The 21,851-nt window shown below is 43.1% G+C and overlaps 1 protein-coding gene across 2 annotated transcripts; it reads right to left on the minus strand.

The window, feature by feature from the left end:
• Positions 1–3,380: 3,380 nt before the first annotated feature.
• Positions 3,381–21,718, minus strand: Pclaf (PCNA clamp associated factor). Of its 2 annotated transcripts, XM_042687725.1 has the most exons (4): positions 21,586–21,713; positions 21,243–21,323; positions 15,073–15,235; positions 3,381–3,695 (listed from the first exon to the last, which is right to left on the minus strand). In XM_042687725.1, exons 1-4 carry the CDS (start codon positions 21,629–21,631, stop codon positions 3,650–3,652), a joined length of 336 nt encoding a protein of 111 aa, XP_042543659.1. In that variant the 5' UTR covers positions 21,632–21,713; the 3' UTR covers positions 3,381–3,649. The 2 variants fall into 2 exon arrangements, with proteins under 2 accessions (XP_042543659.1, XP_042543660.1); XM_042687726.1 differs by lacking the exon at positions 15,073–15,235 and having other exon boundaries at positions 21,586–21,718.
• Between the last annotated feature and the right edge of the window lie 133 nt (positions 21,719–21,851).

Raw genomic sequence — 21,851 nt, forward strand, 5'->3', positions numbered from 1 at the left:
ATCACAGAATTGGCAGGTTTAACATTTATTTTGGGGAAACCTAATACTTTTTTCTTGTGCACAGTACTGATGCTTGAACTCAGGACCCTGAGCTTTTTTGCCCAAGGCTACCACTTTAGCCACACATCCACTTCTAGCTCTTTGGATGGTTAACTGGAAATGAGTCTCACAGACTTTCCTACCCATGCTAGCTTTGAATCACTTTACATCTCAGCCTTCTGAGAAACTAGGATTATAGTCATGGACCACCAGCCCGCTGACCCAATATTCTTTTTTATTTTTGTGCCTGTCCTAAGAACTCAGAGCCTGGGTATTGTCCCTGAGATTTTTGTTCCATCACTTCAGCCTCAAGTGGCTCAAAAAGCCACTTCTGGCTTTTTGGTGGTTAAATGGATATGAGTCTCACAAACTTTCCTGCCTAGTAATCTGTGGTTCTCAGATCTCAGTTTCTAAGTAGCTAGGATTATAGGTGTGAACTACCAGCATGCAGCTTCCTAATATTTAATCTTTTTTTTGGGGGGGGGATCCAGTTGTGGGGCCTGAACTCTGGGCCTGGGTGCTGTCCCTCAGCTCTTCAGCTCAAGGCTAGCGCTCTACCACTGGAGCCACAGCGCCACTTCCGGCTTTTTTCTTTTTGCTTATGTGGTGCTGAGGAATCGAACCCAGGGCCTCAGCTCAGGCATGCAAGGCAAGCACTCTACCACCGAGCCACCTTCCCAGCCCCATATTTAATCATTTTTAAATATCCCTGTTCATGGGCTGGGAAGGTGGCTCGGTGGTAGAGCGCTTGCCTTGCATGCCTGAGGCCCTGGGTTGCATGCCTGAGGCCCTGGGTTCGATTCCTCAGCACCACATAAGCAGAAAAAAAAAGCTAGAAGTGGCGCTGTGGCTCGAGTGGTAGAGCACTAGCCTTGAGCTGAGGAGCTGAGACAGCTCCCAGGCCCAGAGTTGAGGCCCACGACCAGACCACCCCCCCAAAAAAAAAAAAAAAAAATCCTTGTTCAAAGTTCCATTGGTATCTCCAAATGCAAAAGATACAAAGACTGAAGGGAAAGCTAATAAATAATTAGGGCCCATTTGAAGAAAGTCAAATTTAGTTTTGTGTGTTTAAGCAATATATAATTCAATCCCCCAGTGGAACTAGCCTAGGTATGTAAGTGACATAAATAGAATGTAGAATATAAAGCCTTAGTATGGTAAGGCTACAGATATATCCTAGCTACTCAGAAGGCTGAGATCTGAGGATAAGTGGTTCAAAACCAGCCAGGGAAGAAAAGTCCCCACTAGACTCTTACCTCCAATTAACCCCTGGGGAAAAAAAAAACAACAAAAAACTGAAGTGGAGCTGTGGCTCAAAGTGACAGGGCACTAGTCTTCAGCAAAAGAGCTCAGGGACAGTGCCCAGGCCCTGAGTTCAAGCCCCACAACTGAAAAAAAAAAGAAAAGCTAAAAGGAACAAATGTAACAATTCTGGGTTGGACTACTCCCCAACTCTACCTTCAATTTTTTGAAAGTGGATTAATATGAAGAGTTCTAAATGCAATAGAATTTATAAACTATATATGAGAAACGTTGTGTTTAGGCTTCCTTTTTTGGGTTTATTTTGATGCTTTTTTAAAAAATGATATGTCCAGTGTGGTGGCCAGACAACTGCAATCTCAGTACTTGAGAAAATGAGTCAGGAAGATCTAGACTTGGCAGAGAGGTTACATAACAATGCACTATCTAAAACAGAGAAGGAGAAAGGGAGGTCAGTAAGAGAAAGAAGACCTTATTATCAAACATATACTTAGGGGGAAAAATCATGCTTAGTATTCACCTGCAAAAGACAATTTAATCCAAAGTAATCAGGTCTCAGAACTGTTTTTGAAATTAATAAAAATCAGACTGATGCACTTATTTATATTTGGAATATATATATATTAATATCAGGTAGTACACAAGTGGACACTATTGTGAAGGAAGTAGTCATTTATTTCAAACAAATTTCACAAAAACTTGCCTGGTAAAACATGGATAGTTTTGAAAACTGACAGTCTATCAGTAAACAAAAAGTATGATGAGGAAGCAAGAATGGATTAACAAACATTATACCCATCTCTCTTCAGTTATATCATTGATTTTTTTTTTTTTTTGTCGGTTGTGGGGTTGAACTCTGGGCCTAGGTGCTGTCCCTAAGCTCTTCAGTTCAAGGCTAGTATTCTACCACTTGGGCCACATTGACACTTCTGGTTTTCTGGTGGTTAATTGGAGATAAGAGTCTCATGGACATTCCTGCCCAGGCTGGCTTTGAACCATGATCCTCAGATCTCAGCCTTCTGAATAACTAGGATTACAGGCATGAGTCACTGGTGCCCCGCTATCACTGATTATTTTAAGAAATGGAATAGACTCATTATCTTGCCCATGTAATTGTAACCCCTCTGTACAGTATTTTCACAAAAAAAAAAAAGTTGTGGAAAAAAAATGATATATTCTTACATATGTATGTTTATTACATATTATGATTTTTTTAAAAAGAAATGGAATAGGAACACCAGGATTTTAGGTGTAGCTCTGGGCTTACGTTTTGATTTGCCTATCAAGTTTTATTAATATACGATTTGAAAATTATAAGCCCAAAGGGTAATTCTTTGATATTAAAAGCATACCTAAAGAAAATGCTAGTCTTGGGGCTGGGAATGTGGCTTAGTAATAGAGTACTTGCCTAGCCTGCATGAGGCCCTGGATTTGATTCCTCAGTACCACATAAAAAAAAAGTAATAAATCTTTTCTTTTAATTAAAAAAAAAATTCTACTCTTAATGAAGTCTACATATGTAATCTGTTTTGCAGATTCTATGCTAGTTTTTTGTCTCTTTGCTGATGTTTTAGAAGCTTCCATTATCACTCATTTAAACTTAAGACCAAAATGTCTTGAACATTTTTTTGGGGGGGGGGGTCCGTTTGTGGGGCCTGAACCCTGGGCTTGGGCGCTGTCCCTCAGCTCTTAAGCTCAAGGCTAGTGCTCTACCACTTGAGCCACAATGCCACTTCCGGCTTTTTTCTTTTTACGTATGTGGTGCTGAGGAATTGAACCCAGGGCCTCAGGCGTGGAAGGCAAGCACTCTACCACTGAGCCACCTTCCCAGACCTGTCTTGAACAATTTTTAAAAAGATACCCATCATTTTTTTCAACATTATGCCTTTGGCCTCCCTTTCCGAAAAATGATAGATGTTATTTAAATTTAAGTAACACTGAATTCTTTGATGTGCAAAAGTCTGTGTTTTCTCTTAAAGCAAACAAAAGGAATAGAAATATGGCCCCATTCCAATAATCAAATGTTCATAAAAATGGCATCAGTACAAATCTAAACAAACCTCAAAGTAGCAGATTAGTAATTAGATGATGAAATCTGATTTTTTATGAGAACAGAAGCTTAATACTAGGTCAAAGAAACAACATATTGCATTAAATTGAATAATGAGCTAAACAAGTAGCCATAATTTTACAAATTCTTCAATTCACAATTACTTTTTAACAATTAAGTCTTTGCCTCATTTTCTAAATTAAATGCCTATTTAACAAAGCCAGTTGGACAAACATCTTCATACACTTCTAGGATACCAGAGTAAACACAAGACATTATTCAAAGATGAATAATAAAGTTCTATTCTTTTTCATCATCTGAGTGATCAGGTTGCAAAGGACATGTTCTGTAAAAAGAATAGAGAACTTTAATAGTTACCTAAGTATCAACTGTTTAATAAAATAGTTAAAAACATACATCAGGAACATTAAAGTATTGTAGATCTACTCAAATGACTAGAAAAGGAAAGCCCATTACTTTGCAAAAAATTCTACAAATTTCAAGTATTAATGCAAAAGCAAAACTTAATTTGTTTGACTTTTGTTTTGGAGGAATGATGGTTTCTATTTGATTACAATGACTTTCCTTTTTTTTTTTTTTTTGGCCAGTCCTGGGGCTTGAACTCAGGGCCTGGGCACTGTCCCTGAACCTGTCTGTGCTCAAGGGTAGTACTCTACCCCTTGAGCCACAGCACCACCTCTGGCCTTTTCTGTTTATATTGGTTCTGAGGAATCAGACCCAGAGCTTCATGCATTCTATGCAAGTACTCTACCACTAAGCCACATCTATAGCCTGACATTTTTATTTAAAAAGGAAATAAAAACTATCACAGAACTATTCAGAGTTGGTATCTAATGATAATAGATTACTAACAGGTCTTCACTGTACTTTGGCTGATTCTTTCTTGGTGGTGGTGGTGGCGGTTATGGGGCTTGAACTCAGGGCTTGGGTCTTGTCTCTGACCTCTTTTGCTCAAAGGTAGAGCTATCACTTAAGAGCCACAGCTCCACTTTTCAATGTACTTTTCTAGAAATTAATGCTAACAAGTGAATACTATCATGATCCAGACTTCTTTTGGCAAGGACCAATTACTTTGGACATTATAGTTCTAGTCACAATTTAAGCCAAAGGACTGAGGATGTGGCTTTAGTGGTAGAGTGCTTGTCTAGCATACATGAAGCCCTGGGTACAATTCCTCATGACCACATAAACAGAAAAAGCTGGAAGTAGTGCTGTGGCTCAAGTAGTAGAATGCTAGCCTTGAGCAAAAGAAGCTCAGGGACAGTGCCCAGGCTCTGAGGTCAAGCACCAGGACTGCCAAAAAAAAAAAAAAAATTAAGCAGATAGTCATTCTTGATTCTTACTCTTCCCCATGCAATTGAGAGAAGCTTACCCTGATTTGGGGAGAAAAATCAGGCCCTTGAAATAACTATTTCAGAATATAAATTCAGAAGTTCATACTCCACCAGGTGCTGGTGGCTCACACCTATAATCCTAGCTGCTCAGGAGGCTGAGATTTGAGGATTGCAGTTTGTTTTTGGGTCCAGTTGTGGGCCTGAACTCTGGGCCTGGGAACTGTCCCTCAGCTCTTCAGCTCAAGGCTAGTGCTCTACCACTTGAGCCACAGCACCACTTCCGGCTTTTTTTTTTCTGCTTATATGGTACTGAGAAATCGAACCCAGGGCCTCATGCATGCAAGGCAATCGCTCTACCACTGAGCCACCTTCCCAGCCCAAGGATTGCAGTTTGAAGCCAGCCTAAGCAGGAAAATCTGTGAGACTCTTACCTCCAATAATCTACTCAGAAAACACCAGAAGTGATGGTGTGGTGCTGTGCCTCAAATGGTAAAGCACTAGCCTGAAGTATAAAGCTCAGAGACAGTCCTTAAACTTTGAGTTAAAGCCCCAGGACCGGCAAAAAAAAAAAAAGTTCATATTCCTTTTAATAAACCTATTTGCTATTTCAATAAAGTAATTACAACTCTGCTATATGAAAGCAAATCTAAGAAACCTAAAACAATGTAAATATTATATCACAGACAATATACTATGAATTGAGGTTGCTTATGAGAATATCTGTATACTCTGTATAATCTCCATGTACGCAAAGTTCATGAACTTTATTCCTGTTTTATTCCTGTGATGATTAATATTAGACCCACAGTTGACTGTAATGCCAATGATTCTATTTCATTCATGCAAGTAATAAACAATTTGAAGATTAAAGTGTGTTCTGGAATTCCTAAGATATGGAAACAAAACTTTAATTTGTTTTTCCTTTTTCTGATGATTCTGCATTGTTTACCTTATATCCAGTGTATTCACGAGTATATCTGCAGGAGTGCGAGAGGGAAGGGCACATAACTCAAGAAAAAGGGTAAAAAAGTGCAACAGTGGAGTGCACTGGACACTGATGAAAGTGAATTATACAACTTGTGAGTGAAGCTGGGAGGAAGGGAATGGGAGAGGATGAGGGAAGAGATGACATTGTACAAAAGGAAATGTACTTTTTACCTGACTCATGTAAATGTAACCCTTTTGTGCATCATTTCTATAATAACAATAAAGTAAATTTTTTTTAAAATGTGTTCTGGAATGTAGCTTTGTGGTAGAGTGCTTGCCTACCATGCATGAAGTCCTGGGTTCGATTCCTAGCACCACATAAACAGAAAAAGTCAGAAGTGGTGCTGGGGCTCAAGTGGTAGAGTGCTAGCCTGAGCAAAAAAAGCTCAGGGACAGTGCTCAAATCCTGAGTTCAAGTCCCATATACAGTACATAGCTTGGGGTCTGTTGGATCTGGTTGTTCCTATACTGTAGGTTTGTGAAAATGGCAAATACTAGCTTAAAACTTACTAAAACTAATGTCTATGCCCAAATTGGGTACTGAAATAACAAAACATCAATGTGTGGTCATGTGGACCAAAGATTACTTTCTAACTCTGTATCTCTTTTTCAGGATCCCAGCAAAGATCTTCCTGCCTCAGTCTTCAAGTGCTAGAATTACAGGAGTTTACCACCATATCTGCCACATCTACCTCCTAATTACAAGGCTTGTCAAATAAGACTTCAAAACAGATCTTTTTTTTAATTATAAAAATTATTCAAGCCAGGCACCAGTGGCTCAGGGTTGTAATACTAGCTACTCAGGAGGCTGAGATTTGAAGATAACAGTTCATAGCCAGCTCAGATAGGAAAGTCCAGGAGACTCTTATCTCTAATAAACAACAAAGAAAACCGGAAGTAGCACAGTGGCTCAAGTGGTAGAGCACTAGCCTTGAGCTGAAGAGCTGAGGGACAGCACCCAGGCCCAGAGTTCAAGCCCCCTGACAGACAAAAAATAAAAATAAAAATTATATATATATATATATATATTCAAGATATATGGAAATGTCACAAACCTCCCTTGTACAACTGTTTGCTAATAAAGAAATCCTTAAAAAAATTGTTCAGTGGAGGCTGGGACTGTGGCTTAGTGATAGAATGCTTGCCTAGCATGCATAAAGCCCTGGGTTTAATTCCTCAGTACCACATAAACAGAAAAAGCCAGAAGTAGCACTGTGGCTCATGTGGTGGTATGCTAGCTTTGAGCACAGAGAGGCTCACGGACAGAACCCAGGCCCTGACAAAACCCAGGACCAGCAAAAATAAATAAATAAATAAATAGTTCAATGTATGCAGAAATATAAAGTAGGATTTTAGGATGGGTTGAATTCAGTGTACTTGAGGTTTTGAAATCTAGTTCAATAAGGTATCTATAAGAATCTGACACCACCATTTTTGCAGGGAGGCAGAAATCTGATACTTTATTTGATGGTAACATGCTGAAAATACCATTTTGTTTTAAGTATATATATTTAAGAATTATTCATTCCTGACTAGCTGTGGTGGCATGTCTTTAATGCAGAAACAAAAGGATTCTGAGTTTGAGGCCAGCCAGGGCTACACAGAAAGACCTGGCCTAAGAAACAACAACAACAAAAACAAAAACAAAAAACAGGCACTAGTAGCTTAGGCCTGTAATGCTAACTACTCAGGTAGCTGAGATCTGAGGATCTCTGATCAAAGCCAGCCCAGGCAGGAAAATCTGTGACATTCTTTTTTTTTTTTCTTTTTTGGTCTGGTCCTAGGCCTGAACTCTGGGTCTGGGTGCTGTCCCTCAGCTCTTCAGCTCAAGGCTAGTGCTCTACTACTTGAGCCACAGCACCACTTTCCTGCTTATGTGGTGCTGAGGAATCGAACCCAGGGCCTCATGCATGCAAGGCAAGCGCTCTACCACTGAGCCACCTTCCCAGCCCATGTGACATTCTTATCTCCAATAAACTACTCAGAAAAGCTGGAAGTGGCTCTGTGGCTGAAGTGGTAGAGTGCTAGCCTTGAGTAAAAAAGCTCAGGGACATTGTGCAGGCCCCAAGGTCAAGCCCCAGGACTTGGGAAAAAAACAACATAGATTCTAAAACGTATCAGTTACTATATAAAAAACGAAATGCCCAGCCTGGGCAGGAAAGTCCATGAGACTCTTACATCCAATTAGCCAGTAGAAAACTGGAAGTGGTACTGTGGCTCAGAGTGGTAGGGCTAGCCTTGAATGAAAGAGCTCAAAGACAAGTCCAGGTTCTGAGTTCAAGCCCCACGACTGACCAAAAAAACAAAAAAGCAACACCAATGGGCTTGGAATATAACTCACTGGTAGAGCACTTGCCTAGTGTACAGGAAGCCCTCGGAGTTAAATCCCTAGAACCAAATAAACAAAACAAACCCTCAAGACATTAGAAATTTTACAACAGTCCAGAGGGTTTACATTGGAAAGAACCACTGCTGCTTTCCCATGCATATGTAAATTAAATCTTTTTTATATTGCCTAATTATTTTACAGCCTTCTAGATTCACAGTAAACTAAAATGAAAACTGAAGGGGATGGTAGGGGGAAAACAATGGAGGGGGTAACAATGTTCAAGAGGAAGTGTACTCATTACCTCACTCATGTAACTGTAACCCTCTGTATAGTAGCTTTACAATAAAATTAAAAAAAAAAAAAATGAAAACTGAATCTCCATAGTACATCCTTTTTCTCTAGATCTAGGTGAAATGATTTTCAAGGAAGAGTTCTGTTTTTGGTTTTGGTTTTTGGTTGTTGTTTTTTTTTGGCCGGTCATGGGGCCTGAACTCTGGGCCTGGGCACTGTCCCTCAGTTCTTCAGCTCAAGGCTAGTGCTCTACCACTCGAGCCACTTCTAGCTTTTTCTGCTTCTGTGGTGCTGAGGAATCGACAGGGCTTCCTGCATGCAAGGAAAGCACTCTACCACTGAGGCACCTTCCCAGCCCAAGGAAGAGTTTTAAGAGTCCATATTTCTAGCTGGAAACATGGCTTAGTGATAAAATTCCTGTCTAGCATGCAGGAAGCCCTGGATTCAATTCCTCAGTGCCACATACACAGAAAAAGCTGGAAGTGGAGCTGTGGCTCAAGTGATAGAATACTAGCATTGACCCAAAAAAGCAGCTCAGGGACACTGCCCAGGCCTTGAGTTCAAACCCCAGGACTGGCAAAAAAACAAACAAGAAAAGAGTCCATATTTCTTTTTTGTTGTTGTTGGTCATGGGGCTTGAACTCTGGGTCTGGGCGCTGTCCCTCAGCTCTTCAGCTCAAGGCTAGTGCTCTATCACTCGAGCCACAGCGCCACTTCTGGTTTTCTGGTGGTGTATTGGAAATGAGTCTCATGGAGTTTCTAACCGGCTGGCTTTGAACCGTGATCCTCAGATCTCGTGATCCTCAGATCTCAGCCTCCTGAGTAGCTAGGATTACAGGTGTGAGCTATTGGCACCCAGATAAGAGTTCATATTTCTTTTTTTTTTCTTTTTGTAGGTCATAGGGGCTTGAACTCTGGGACTGGGCACTGTCCCTCAGCTCTTCAGCTCAAGGCGAGCACTCTACCACTTGAACCACATTGCCACTTCTGGTTTTCTGGTGGTTTATTGGAGATAAGAGTTTCATGGAAGCCGGGCGCTGGTGGCTCACGCCTGTAATCCTAGCTACTCAGGAGGCTGAGATCTGAGGATCGCGGTTCAAAGCCAGCCCGGGCAGGAGAGACCGTGAGACTCCTATTTCCAATAAACCACCATAAAACCGGAAGTGGCGCTGTAGCTCAAGTGGTAGAGCGCTCGCCTTGAGCTGAAGAGCTGAGGGACAGCGCCCAGGCCCAGAGTTCAAGCCCCCACGACCGACAAAAAAAAAAAAAAAAGAGTTTCATGGACTTTCCTGCTGGGCTGGTTTTGAACTGCAAACCTTACATCTCAACCTCCTGAGTAGCTAGGATTACAGGTGTGAGCCACAGGCACCCGGCTAAGAGTCCAAATTTCTTAAGCCACATTTCATGAAATCATGAACTGATTTTTGATACTGGTTTTCTCTTCAGTCCTACACATAAATCTTTAGATGTTGGGGCTGGGAAGGTGGCTCAGTGGTAGAGTGCTTGCCTTACATGCATGAAGCCCTGGGTTCGATTCCTCAGCACCACATAAAGAAAAAAGCAGGAAGTAGCGCTGTGGCTCAAGTGGTAGAGCACTAGCCTTGAGCTGAAAGCTGAGGGACAGTGCCCATGCCCAGAGTTCAGACCCCAGGACCGGACCAAAAAAAAAAACCTTTAGATGTAAATCCTTCATATGGTCTTCAACCAGTCCAGAGAGACTCCCAAGATTTTGTTTTAGCATTCAATTTCATGAAGATCTCATTTCATTTTTCTTGGCAACAGGACTTGTAGGTGCCATTGGGTTGTGTTTCAGAATATGTATTAGCCTGAGTCTCTTACCAGATGAGATACAGAAGGGCAAGTAACACCATTGGGAGAGTGGCTGAAGCAATTTTAAGGAAACTGCTGGAAGGGAAGGCTATGTGGACGCAATATGTAGCACCTGGTGTGCTGACTAAAGGAACATATAAGTAAATCTACATGGGAAGAACCAGTGTCAGAATTAGCAGCCCTAGGATGAGCCTAGTCCCCATCTTCTTACCCTTGTGGGTAGATGTGCTATGTACAGCTTGCTGCTTGGTGGGTTGACAGATCTTATGGTTCCTGGCAACTGTGGAGGTGGCAAAGCTGTCATATGCAAGGGGCATCACAATTGACAGTGACATAGTGCTATACCCTTCCCTCCTGCACCTAGTCAAATACACAGCCTTTAAAGAAAACATTTTAAAAGCAACTTAGAGAGGTTGGGTCCTATTGTTTAATAAACCTATGAAAAGACACATTGCAGAATTTTTCCTCCAGATTTTTTTTTTTTTTGGCCAGTCCTGGGGCTTCAACTCAGGGTCTGGACCCTGTCTCTGAGCTTCTTTGGTTCACGTCTAGCACACTATCTCTTAAGCCACAGGGCCACTTCCAGCTTTTTCTGTGTATATGGTACTGAGGAATTGAACCCAGGGCTTCCTACATGCTAGGCAAGCACGCCACCACTAAGCCACATTCCAAGTCTTTAAAAAAAAATTTTTTTTTTTTTTTTTGGTGGGTTGTGGGGCTTGAACTCTGGGCTTGGGCGTTGTCCCTCAGCTCTTCAGCTCAAAGCAAGCACTCTACTGCTTGAGCCATAGCGCCACTTCTGGTTTATTGGAGATAAGAGTCTCACAGACGGGCTGGGAAGGTGGCTCAGTGGTAGAGTGCTTGCCTTGCATGCCAGAGGCACTGGGTTCGATTCCTCAGCATCACATAAGCAAAAAGAAAAAAGCCAGAAGTGGCGACTTGGCTCAAGTGGTAGAGGGCTAGCCTTGAGCTGAAGAGCTTAGGGACAGCGCGCAGGACCAGAGTTCAGGCCCCATGACCGGACCCAAAAAACAAACAAACAAACAAACAAAAGAGTCTCACAGACTTTCCTACCCGGGCTGGCTTTGAACTGTGATCCTCAGATCTCAGCCTCCTGAGTAGCTAGGATTACAGGTGTAAGCCACCAGCACCCGGCAATTTTTTTTTTTTTTTTAATGCTGAAGAACAAACCCAGGGCCTTGCTCATGGTAAATAAGCACATTACCCTTGAGCTACATCTTCGTCTTTTTTTTTTTTGCCAGTCCTGGGGCTTGAACTCAGGGCCTAAGCACCATCCCTAATGCTTCTTTTTGCTCAAGTCTAGCACTCTACCACTTAATCCACATCACCACTTTCAACTTTTTATGTTTATGTGATACTGAGGAATCCAACCCAGAGCTTCATGCATGAGAGGCAAGCACTCTACCACTGAGCCACCTTCCCAGCCCATCTTTATCTTTTTAGTAATTTTGCATGTCTGTGTGTGTTGGTATTAGGGCTTTACCACTTGAACTGTGTATCACCAGCTCACTTTTTTTTTTTTTTTGTCGGCCGTGGGGCTTGAACTCTGGGCCTGGGCGCTGTCCTTCAGCTTTTCAGCTCAAGGCGAGCGCTCTACCACTTGAGCTACAGCGCCACTTCCGGTTTTCTGGTGGTTTTTATTGGAGATAGGAGTCTCACGGTCTCTCCTGTCCGGGCTGGCTTTGAACCGCAGTCCTCAGATCTCAGCCTCCTGAATAGCTAGGATTACAGGAGTGAGCCACCAGCGCCCGGCTTCACTTTTTTTTTTTTTTTTGCTGGTTAATTGGAGACGAGTCGAGGATTTGTTTTCCTGGGCTAGCTTCAAACTTTCATCCTCAGATCTCAACCTCCTGATCTAAGATTACAGGCATGAGCCAACAGTGCCCAGCTTTTTACTTGATACTGAAAATACATGCTTGTTGTTGCAAGTTAGCAGCACTAAGTACAAGAGGAGGTTTTTACCTAAAAATAACCATGACCGATACTTGTTATATTTTCTTGCCTTTTTTGGGGGAATGGGGGTCAATCATAGGGCTTTAACTCAGGGCCTGGGCACTCTCCCTGAATTTCTTTTTTTTGCTCAAGGCTAGAACTCTACCACTTTGAGCCACAGCTCCACTTCTAGTTTTTAGATAGTTAATTGGAGATGAGTCTCACATTCTTTGCTGCCCAGGCTGGCTTTGAATCTCGATAGCTACCAGCATCTAGCTGTTATATTTTCATATAGCACTCACATGTGCATTTTACACAGTCAGGATTGGACAATTATGTCCAGAATGTGTGTCTTAACATTTATCACGGGCATTTGCAAGTCATTAAAGACTTTAAAAGCATGATTCAGCCAGGTGCTAGTAGCTCACGCCTGTAATCCTAGCTATTCAGGAGGCTGAGATATTAGAATATGGTTCAAAGCCAGCCCAGACAGGGAAGTCTGTGAGAGTCTTATCTCCAATTAACCACCAGAAAACTGGAAGTGGCGCTGTGGCTCAAGTTGTAGAGCACTTGTTAAGAGCTGAGGGACAGCACCCAGGCCCAGAGTTCAAGCCCCACACTGGACCAAAAAAAAAAAAAAGCATGATTCATATTCATATTTTTTATTATTATTTCCATACAATTGTGGGGATTGAACCCAGGACCTTGAATATACTAGACCAATGCTTTGCCATTGAGCAAAACACTCAACCCTCAGCCTCTAAAAAGTCTGCATACTGGTCAGTATATATAGTTTTTTTTTTTGTTTTTTTTTTCAGTATATATAGTTTTATCTCTCCTTTTTTTTTATTTTTCTCCAATTGTAGGGCTTGAACTTAGGGCTTGGGCGCTGTCCCTGAGCTTTTTCACTCAAACCTAGCTCTCTACCACTTTGAGCCATAGCATCACTTCTGGTTTTCTGGTGGTTAATTGGAGATAGTTTCTATGGACTTTCCTGCCCAGGCTGGCTTTGAACTGTGATCCCCAGATCTCAGCCTCCTGAGTAGCTAGGATTACAGGCATGAGCCACCAGTACCCTGCTTTGCTTTTTGTTTTGAAGTATTCTAGAGTATTTATAAAGAAGTTGTAAAGTAAATACATTATGGTATTAGTTTTAGTTGTTTCTAGTGGTAGGGATTTCTTTCTTTCTTTTTTGGGGGGGAATTTCTTTCTTTCTTTTTTTTTTGCCAGTCTTGGGGCCTGAACGCTGTCCCTCAGCTCTTCAGCTCAAGGCTAGCCCTCTACCACTTGAGCCACAACACCACTTCCGGCTTTTTCTGCTTATGTGGTGCTGAGAATTGAACCCAGGGCCTCAACCATGCAAGACAAGCACTCTACCACTGAGCCACCTTCCCAGCCCCTAGTGGTAGGAATTTCTATATTTCATTTTTTCTACATTGTATATATATTCATACATTGTGTATATATTATGTGTATCTATACACACATTGCATTATATGTATAAGATATATATTTGGGGGGGAGTGGCTTTCAACTGGTGGTTTCTTCTTATTTTGGTGCTGGAAGCCGGGCGCTGGTGGCTCACGCCTGTAATCCTAGCTACTCAGGAGGCTGAGATCTAAGGATCGCGGTTCAAAGCCAGCCCAGGCAGGAAAGACTGTGAGACTCCTATCTCCAATAAACCACCAGAAAACCAGAAGTGGCGCTGTAGCTCAAGTGGTAGAGTGCTCAGCTTGAGCTGAAGAGCTGAGGGACAGCGCCCAGGCCCAGAGTTCAAGTCCCGTGACCGACAAAAAAAAAAACCTTATTTTGGTGCTGGAGATTGAACCCAGAACACCATGAATACTAAGTGAAGGCTAAACCACAGGCCCTAACTAACAGCTTTATTCTTGTTTTTCTTTTGTTTTCTTTTTTGGTCGGTTGTGGGCCTTGAGAGCTTTCCCTCAGCTCTTTAGCTCCAGGTGAGTGTTTTACTCCTTGAGCCACAGCACCATTTCCGGTTTTCTGGTGGTTAATTTGAGATAAGAATCTCACAGACTTTCCTGCCCAGGCTGGCTCTGAAGGGTTTTCCTGAGATCTCAGCCTTCTGAGTAGCTAGGATTACAGGTGTGAGCCACCAGTGCCCAGCAAGCTTTTATTCTTGCTTTTTTTTTTTAATTTTTTTTTTTTTAAATTAGTTGTGGGCCTTGAACTCGGCCTGAGTGCTGTCCCTCAGCTCTTCAGCTCAAGGCTAGCTAGCACTCTACCACTTGAGCTACAGCACCACTTCTGGTTTTCTGGTGGTTTATTGGAGATAAGAGTTTCACGGAGTTTCCTGCCCGGGTTGGCTTTGAACGATGATCCTCAGATCTCAGCCTCCTGAGTAGCTAGGATCACAGGCGTGAGCCATTGGCACCAGGCTCCAAGCTTTTATTCTTTAAGATGCAGGCAATTTAATGGAATTCAAGATAAATGGAAACTGTCTTCTAAAATGACAGTTAAAAAAAAATGTAGCAGTTACCTGAATGGGAACTGATTCTCTTTTTGTTTTTGTCAGTCCTGAGGCTTGAACTGTGGGCTTAGGTGCTATCCCTCAGCTCTGCAGCTCAAGGTGAGCACTCTACCGATTGAGCCATAATGTCACTTCAGGTTTTCTAGTGGTTTACTGGATATAAGAGTCTCACAGACTTTCCTGCCCAGGCTGGCTTTGAACTGTGATCCTCAGATCTCAGCCTCCTGAGTAGCTAGGATTACAGACGTGAGCCACTGGTGCCCGGCTTGATTCTCTCTCTCTCTCTTTTTTTTTTTCTGCTTATGTGGTGCTGACAAATCGAACCCGGGGCCTCATGCATGCAAGGCAAGCACTCTACCACTGAGCCACCTTCCCAGCCCCGGTTTGTATTTTCTTATTGGCTTGAAAAGAAATGTTACTCAATATTCTGTTTGTCCTGTATTTCCCAAAGAATATTTTCTTTTATATTCAAAACCCAAAAACTTACTTTTTCTTTGCTTTTCCTAAGCCACTCGGTCCTGCCTCTTCAAGAATCTGATTTTCTTTTTCTGAACCTTTAGGAGACATACTGAAGAATTCTCCAATTCCTTTTTGCCACTTGGGAATTGGGCGTACACAAACTGGATTCCCTCCTGCATACTTGTTTTCAGCTGCAAAACATAAGCAGACCTAAGTAAGAACTAAGAATATTATGCCACTCTTTAAAGAACTTAACTCTTTTCCTTTGTTTTTTTGTTTTGAGACAAGGTTTCATTCTATACTGCAGGCTGCCTTGAATTCACTGGATACCAGCTTCTGATTCTTCATCTTCCTTTCTCAAACCACTCAAGTGATGGGACTGCAGGTATGTGTCACAACTCCTGCTAAAACTTAATTACTTACAGACCCTCAAAGGTATCAAGTAATCATACATCCACTTAAAAATAGAAAATAGATACAATAAAGATATATTCAGTCAACAAGCTCAATTTGGTAGTTATCTGAGAAAAGCCATTGTAACAGTTTGTTTTTTTTTTTGGGGGGGGTGATGTTGGGGTTTAAACTCAGGGTCTTATTTACCCATCAGTAGACCACTTCAGTCACATTTACAACCTTGCTTTTTGCTGGTTATTAAGGAAATGGAATCTGATGGATTTTTCTGCCTGAACTGGCTTCGAACTCTCAGCCTCCTGAGTAGCTAGTATTACAATTGTGAGCATTCAGCACCCAGCAGTAACAGAATTTTTACAAATGAAAACTGATTTTTGATATTTTGTTCAGAAGTAGAGCTATTCATGAGTCTTATGATATAGTCACACTAAAATTTGCTGTACTTTTTCCTGATACACCTTGCATAACAAAATTGCCCTAATTCTACTTTTTTTTTTTTCTGGTACTGGTGTTTGAACTCAGGGCCTAGGTGCTGTCTTTGAGCTAGTATTCTACCACTTGAGCAAAAGCTCCACTTCTGGCTTTTTTTTAGTATTTTATTGGAGATAGCTGGGATTACAGGCATGAGCCATGTGCCCCTAATTCCACTTAATAATGTAATTTTAATTAAAGCCTATATAAGACGATATAAAAGTTCCATAAGAGTAAACTCCACCAGGCAATGGTGGCTCATGCCTATATTCCTAGCTACTCAGGAGGCTAAGAGCCGAGCATCACAGTTCAAAGCCAGCCTAAGCAGGAAAGTCCGTGAGACTCTCATCTCCAATTAACCATCAGAAAACTGGAAGTAGCACTGTGGCTCAAAGTAGTAGAATATTAGCCTTACTTGAGTGAAAAGGTTCAGAGACAGTGTCTAAGCCCTGAGTTCAAGCTCTACAACTGACAAAAATAAACACACACACACACACACACACACACACACACACAAACACACACAGACACACACACACACACACAGCCCCTCAGTGGCTTACATTTGTACTTGTACTCCCAGCTATTCAAGAGGCAAGTCCATGAGACTCTTATCTCCAATTAACCCACCAAAAAGCCAGAAATGGAGCTGTGTCTCACGTGGTAAAACACTAGAGTTGAGCACAAAAGATCACAAACAGTGCCCAAACCCTGAATTCAATAGGACCGGCAAAAATATAAAAAACAAAAACCTCAGGCTGGGCGCCAGTGGCTCATGCCTGTAATCCTAGCTACTGAGGAGGCTGAAAGCTGAGGATCACGGTTCAAAGCCAGCCTGGGTAGGAAAGTCCGTGAAACTCTTATCTCCAATAAACCACCAGAAAAGTGGAAATGGTGATGTGCCTCAAGCAGTAGAGCGCTAGCCTTGAGTCGAAAAGTGCAGGGACAGTGCCCAAACCAAGAGTTCAAGCCCCATGACCAACAAAAAAAAAAAAAAAAACAACACCTCAGGGCTGGGAAGGTGGATCAGTGATAGAGTGCTTGCCTTGCATGCATAAAGCGGTGGGTTCGATTCCTCAGCACCACATAAGCAGAAAAATTCAGAAGTGGCGCTGTGGCTCAAGTGATACAGTGCTAACCTTGAGTGGAAGAGCTGAGGGACAGCGCCCAGGCTTGAGCCCCACGACCAACAAAGAAAAAAAAAAAAAAAGGAAGATCTGTGAAGGTTTTTTGTATAGAAGAAAAGGAAGAAGAGGAAGAGGAAGAAGAGGAAGAGGCAGAAGAAGGAAAAGGAAGAGGAGGAGAAAGAGGAGGAAGAAGATGATCACCTGTGAAGGGTTTTTGGTATGTATGTAAGTCCTGGTGCTTGAACTCAGGGGCCCTTGGTGTTGCACCTGAGCTTTTGCGTACTACAACTTGAGCCACAGCTCTACTTCTGGCTTTTTTTGGTGTTTGATTGGCCCTAAGAATCTCAGAATTTCTTTCCTGTCCTGGCTTCTAACTATGATCCTTAATATCTCAGCCTCCTGAGTAGCTAGGATTACAGGTGTTAGCCACCGGCACCCAACTGACCTCTGTGAAGTTTTAAAAGGTATATATTTTAGGGGCTGGGAAGGTGGCTTGCCTTGCATGCATGAAGCCCTGGGCTCCATTCCTTAGTACCACATAAGTAGTAAAAGCTGGAAATGGTGCTATGGCTCAAGTGGTAGAGCACTAGCCTTGAGTTGAAGAGCTAGGGCAGCGCCCAGGCCCAGAGTTCAGGCCCCGCCACCGACAAAAAAAAAAAAAAAAAAAATATATATATATATATATATATATATATATAAACTCACATTAAGGACCAATTCAGTTGGCTCTGATGATTAAGAAGTGAGAAAGAGCCGGGCGCTGGTGGCTCACACCTGTAATCCTAGCTACTCAGGAGGCTGAGATCTGAGGATCGCGGTTCAAAGCCAGCCCGGGCAGGAGAGACCGTGAGACTCCTATCTCCAATAAACCACCAGAAAACCGGAAGTGGCACTGTAGCTCAAGTGGTAGAGCGCTCGCCTTGAGCTGAAGAGCTGAGGGACAGCACCCAGGCCCAGAGTTCAAGCCCCACGACCGACCAAAAAAAAAAAAAGTGAGAAAGACAATAAAATGTGTAAAATATTCTAGATAAATTCATCTCTTTCCTTCCTTCCTTCCTTTTTTTTTTTTGCCAGTCCCGGGGCTTGAACTCTGGGCCTCCCCACTGTCCCTGAGCTTAGTGGCAAGTAGAGTGCTCAAGGCTAGCACTCTACTACTTTTTTATGTGATACTGAGGATTCAAATCCATGGCTTCATACATGCTAGGCAAGCACGCTACCACTAAGCCACATTCCCAGTCCCAACTCATTTATTTTCAAATACTTCAGCGGGCGCCGGTGGCTCACGCCTGTAATCCTCACTACTCAGGAGGCTGAGATCTGAGGATCATGGTTCAAAGCCAGCCTGGGCAGGAAACTCCAAGAGACTCTTATCTCCAATAAACCACCAGAAAACTGGAAGTGGCAATGTGGCTCAAGTGGTGGAGCACTCACCTTGAGCTGAAAAGCTGAGGGACAGTGTCCAGAGTTCAAGCCCCATGACCAAACAAAAAAAAAACAAAAAAACACTTCATTTATTAGTCTCATATGTGAAGAGACTAAAATAGCAAATATTTTCTTTTTCTTTTCTTTCTTTCTTTTTTTTTTTTTTTTTTTGGCCAGCCCTGAGGCTTGAACTCAGGCCTGGTGCTGTCCCTGAGCTTTTTTTGCTCAAGGCTAGCACTCTACCAATTGAGACACAGTGCCACTTCCAGCTTTTTCTGTTTATGTGGTACTGACGAATCAAACCCAGAGCTTCACGCATGCTAGACAAACATTCTGCCACTAAGCCACATTCCCAGCTCTTGAAATAGCAAGTATTTTCTAATTAGGTTTTCAGAGTAGGGAAAAATTTAGGGTTTGGAAGTACATACTTGTAATCTCAGCAGTCAGAACTGGTTGAGGCAGGATTGAAGAGTATGAAGATCGCATGTGCTACATAGTGAGACTCTGTCTTAAAATAAGTGTACTAATTAACCTTAAAGCTGGTGCCAATGGTTCATACTTGTAATCCTAGCTATTCAGGAGCCTAAGAACTGAGAATCATGGTTTGAAGCCACCCTAAGCAGGAAAGTCCCTGAGATTCATATCTCCAGTTACATACTATAAAAAGCTGAAGTGGAGCTGTGCCTTAAGTTGTACAGCATTAACTTTGAGCAAAAAAGCTAGGGTCATAGCCCAAAAAGAAATGTACTCATTACTCGACTTATGAAATGGTAACCCTTCTATATAACACCTTAAAAATAACAATAAGATTATATTTATAAAAGCTACCTGGTCACACTGATGGCTCAAACCTGTAATCCTAGCTACTCAGGAGAGGGAGATCTGAGGATTACAGTTTGAAGCCAGCCCAAGCAAGAAAGTCGAGAAAGTAAAAAATGGTGCTGTGGCTAAAGTGGTAGAGCCCTAGCCTTGAGTACAAAGAAGGTCAGGGCCAGCACCCAAACCCTGAGTTCAAGTTCCAAGACTGGGAACAAAAGAAAGAAAGAAAGAGAAAGAAAGGAAGGAAGGAAAGGGAAGGAAGGAAGGAAGGAAGGAAGGAAGGAAGGAAGGAAGGAAGGAAGGAAGGAAGGAAGGAAGGAAGGAAGGGAGGGAGGGAGGGAGGGAGGGAGGGAAGGGAGGGAGGGAGGGAGAAAAGAGAAGGAGGGAAGGAAGGAAGGAAGGAAGGAAAATCTTTTTTTTTTTTTTTGGTCGGTCAAGGGGCCTGAACTCTGGCTTGGGCACTGTCCCTCAACTCCAGCTCAAGGCTAGTGCTCTACCACTTGAGCCATAGCACCCCTTCCAGCTTTTTTCTGCTTATGTGGTGCTGAGGAATCCAACCCAGGGCCTCATGCATGCAAGGCAAGCATTCTACCACTGAGCCACCTTCCCAGCCCCAGGAAGGAAAATCTTAGAGACAAAGTCCAGGCCCTGAGTTCAAGCCCCAGGATTGGCACTGGCACACACACACACACACACACACACACACACACACACACACACACACACACACACACACACACACACACACACACACACACACACACACACACACACACACAATGAGGCCTAAACAATGCTTCCTGGAATACAATGAGCAATGTCAGCCTGATCAACTTCTAGAGAAAGGATTGTAACATCCAATGGCAAGACATTTTCTCATCTGCTCCCAGGCAATAGGACAGTATGAAGCTATTTCTTTTACCTGTAGTATCAGGTACTACAAAGTTAGAAAATACAAAGACACCACATTCAAAGAGACGCACTGGGAATGTAGTAGAGTGATTGTTTAGCATGCATGAAGCCTTGGGTTTGATTCCTCAGTATCACATTTAAAAAAAGCCAGAAGTGGTGCTGTAGCTCAAGAGGTAGAGTGCTAGCTTTGAGCAAAGAAGCTCAGGGATAGCACCCTGGCCCTGAGTTCAAGCCCCAGGACTGGCAGAAAAAAGCAGGGGAGTGGGGGGGGGGGAGTGAAGGACCAAGAGGGAGAGTCCAAGACATGGAAGGAGAGGGGAAGGGAGGGAGGAAAACACATGTAGAACAAAAGCAGAAAAATGTAAGACAAGGATTGGGGATATGGCTTAGTGGTAGAGCACTTGCCTAGCATGAACAAGGCCTAGGATTCAATACCCAGCATCATTCATAAAAGAATAAATCTTGGGGCTGGGAAGGTGGCTCAGTGGTAGAGCACTTGCCTTCCATGCATGAGGCCCTGGGTTCAATTCCTCAGCACCACATAAGCAAAAAAAAAAAAAAAAAAGAAAAGAAAAAAGCTGGAAGTGGCGCTGTGGCTCAAGTGATAGAGCGCTAGCCTTGAGCTGAAGAGCTGAGGGACAGCGCGCAGGCCCAGAGTTCAGGCCCCACAACTGGACCCCCAAAAAAAGCATAAGTAGCACTATAGCTCAAGTGGTAACCTTGAGCAAAAGAAGCTCAGGGACAGTGCCCAGGACCTGAGTTCAAGCCCCAGGCCAGGCAAAAAAAAAAAAAATAGTGGAACTCCACTTGAGATTCTCTTCCATAAGGACTCTCCCCACCCATCCCAGCCTGCTTTATAAGCCCAAGGCTCCCCTCTTAGAAGGGAAGGAAGAAATTTAAGTGTGAGGACCCCAAGTAAAATTCTAGGGGTGTGTGGAGGCAAGAGTATAAATCCAGTTTCTGTTGGGGAGACCTGAAGCTTCCAAACCCCATTTCAGAGTTTTCTTGCCCCCAGACACCTAAGCGCACTCCTTACCTTTCCTGGATGAAGGAGATGGAGAGTTGATGGCAGAGGTGGAGGAACCAAGCACCTTCCTGGGAGCACGGGAAGCCACCACTGCAAAGAAAGGCAGAGGAGTGGATGAGTGTAAAATCAGACTGGAAAGGTTCAGACACGCAGTATCAGACCTAGTGTTGGGAGTGGAGAGCCCATGATCCTCAGAAGAGCAAGAGGCCCGATGAGAGGCCAGGCAGCTGCTTCCAGGCTGGAGTTAGGTGCAGTGGGTAAGAGAGCCCGGGGATCTCCACTCCGTGTACCCACGGACAGGAAGGCGCCTCCCCCCCCCATACTCTTTCCTCCCGCGCTTCCATCACTTCACCTTTTCTATAGGTGTTTGGGACACTGTCTGCTTTAGTCCGCACCATGTTCTAACAGAAGGAGACAAGAGAAAGGGCTACTGGAGGGTGATTCAGTGGCCACGGATCCGAAAGTGACTCTCCCGCCTCTGTTTATATGGGTCCTTTTCCCGCGCGCTCCAGACTCTCGCGAGCTGTGGCTCCCATTGGTTGCGCGCCTTCCCCCTGGACCAATCGCCAAGGTCCAGCAGTGACCGCAATCAGACTTAAGGCTGTGCTGGGCAGTCCA

This window comes from Dipodomys spectabilis, unplaced genomic scaffold (genome assembly GCF_019054845.1).
Source record: "Dipodomys spectabilis isolate Male_0828 unplaced genomic scaffold, ASM1905484v1 ptg000108l, whole genome shotgun sequence".
Classification (NCBI taxonomy): Eukaryota; Metazoa; Chordata; class Mammalia; order Rodentia; family Heteromyidae; genus Dipodomys; species Dipodomys spectabilis.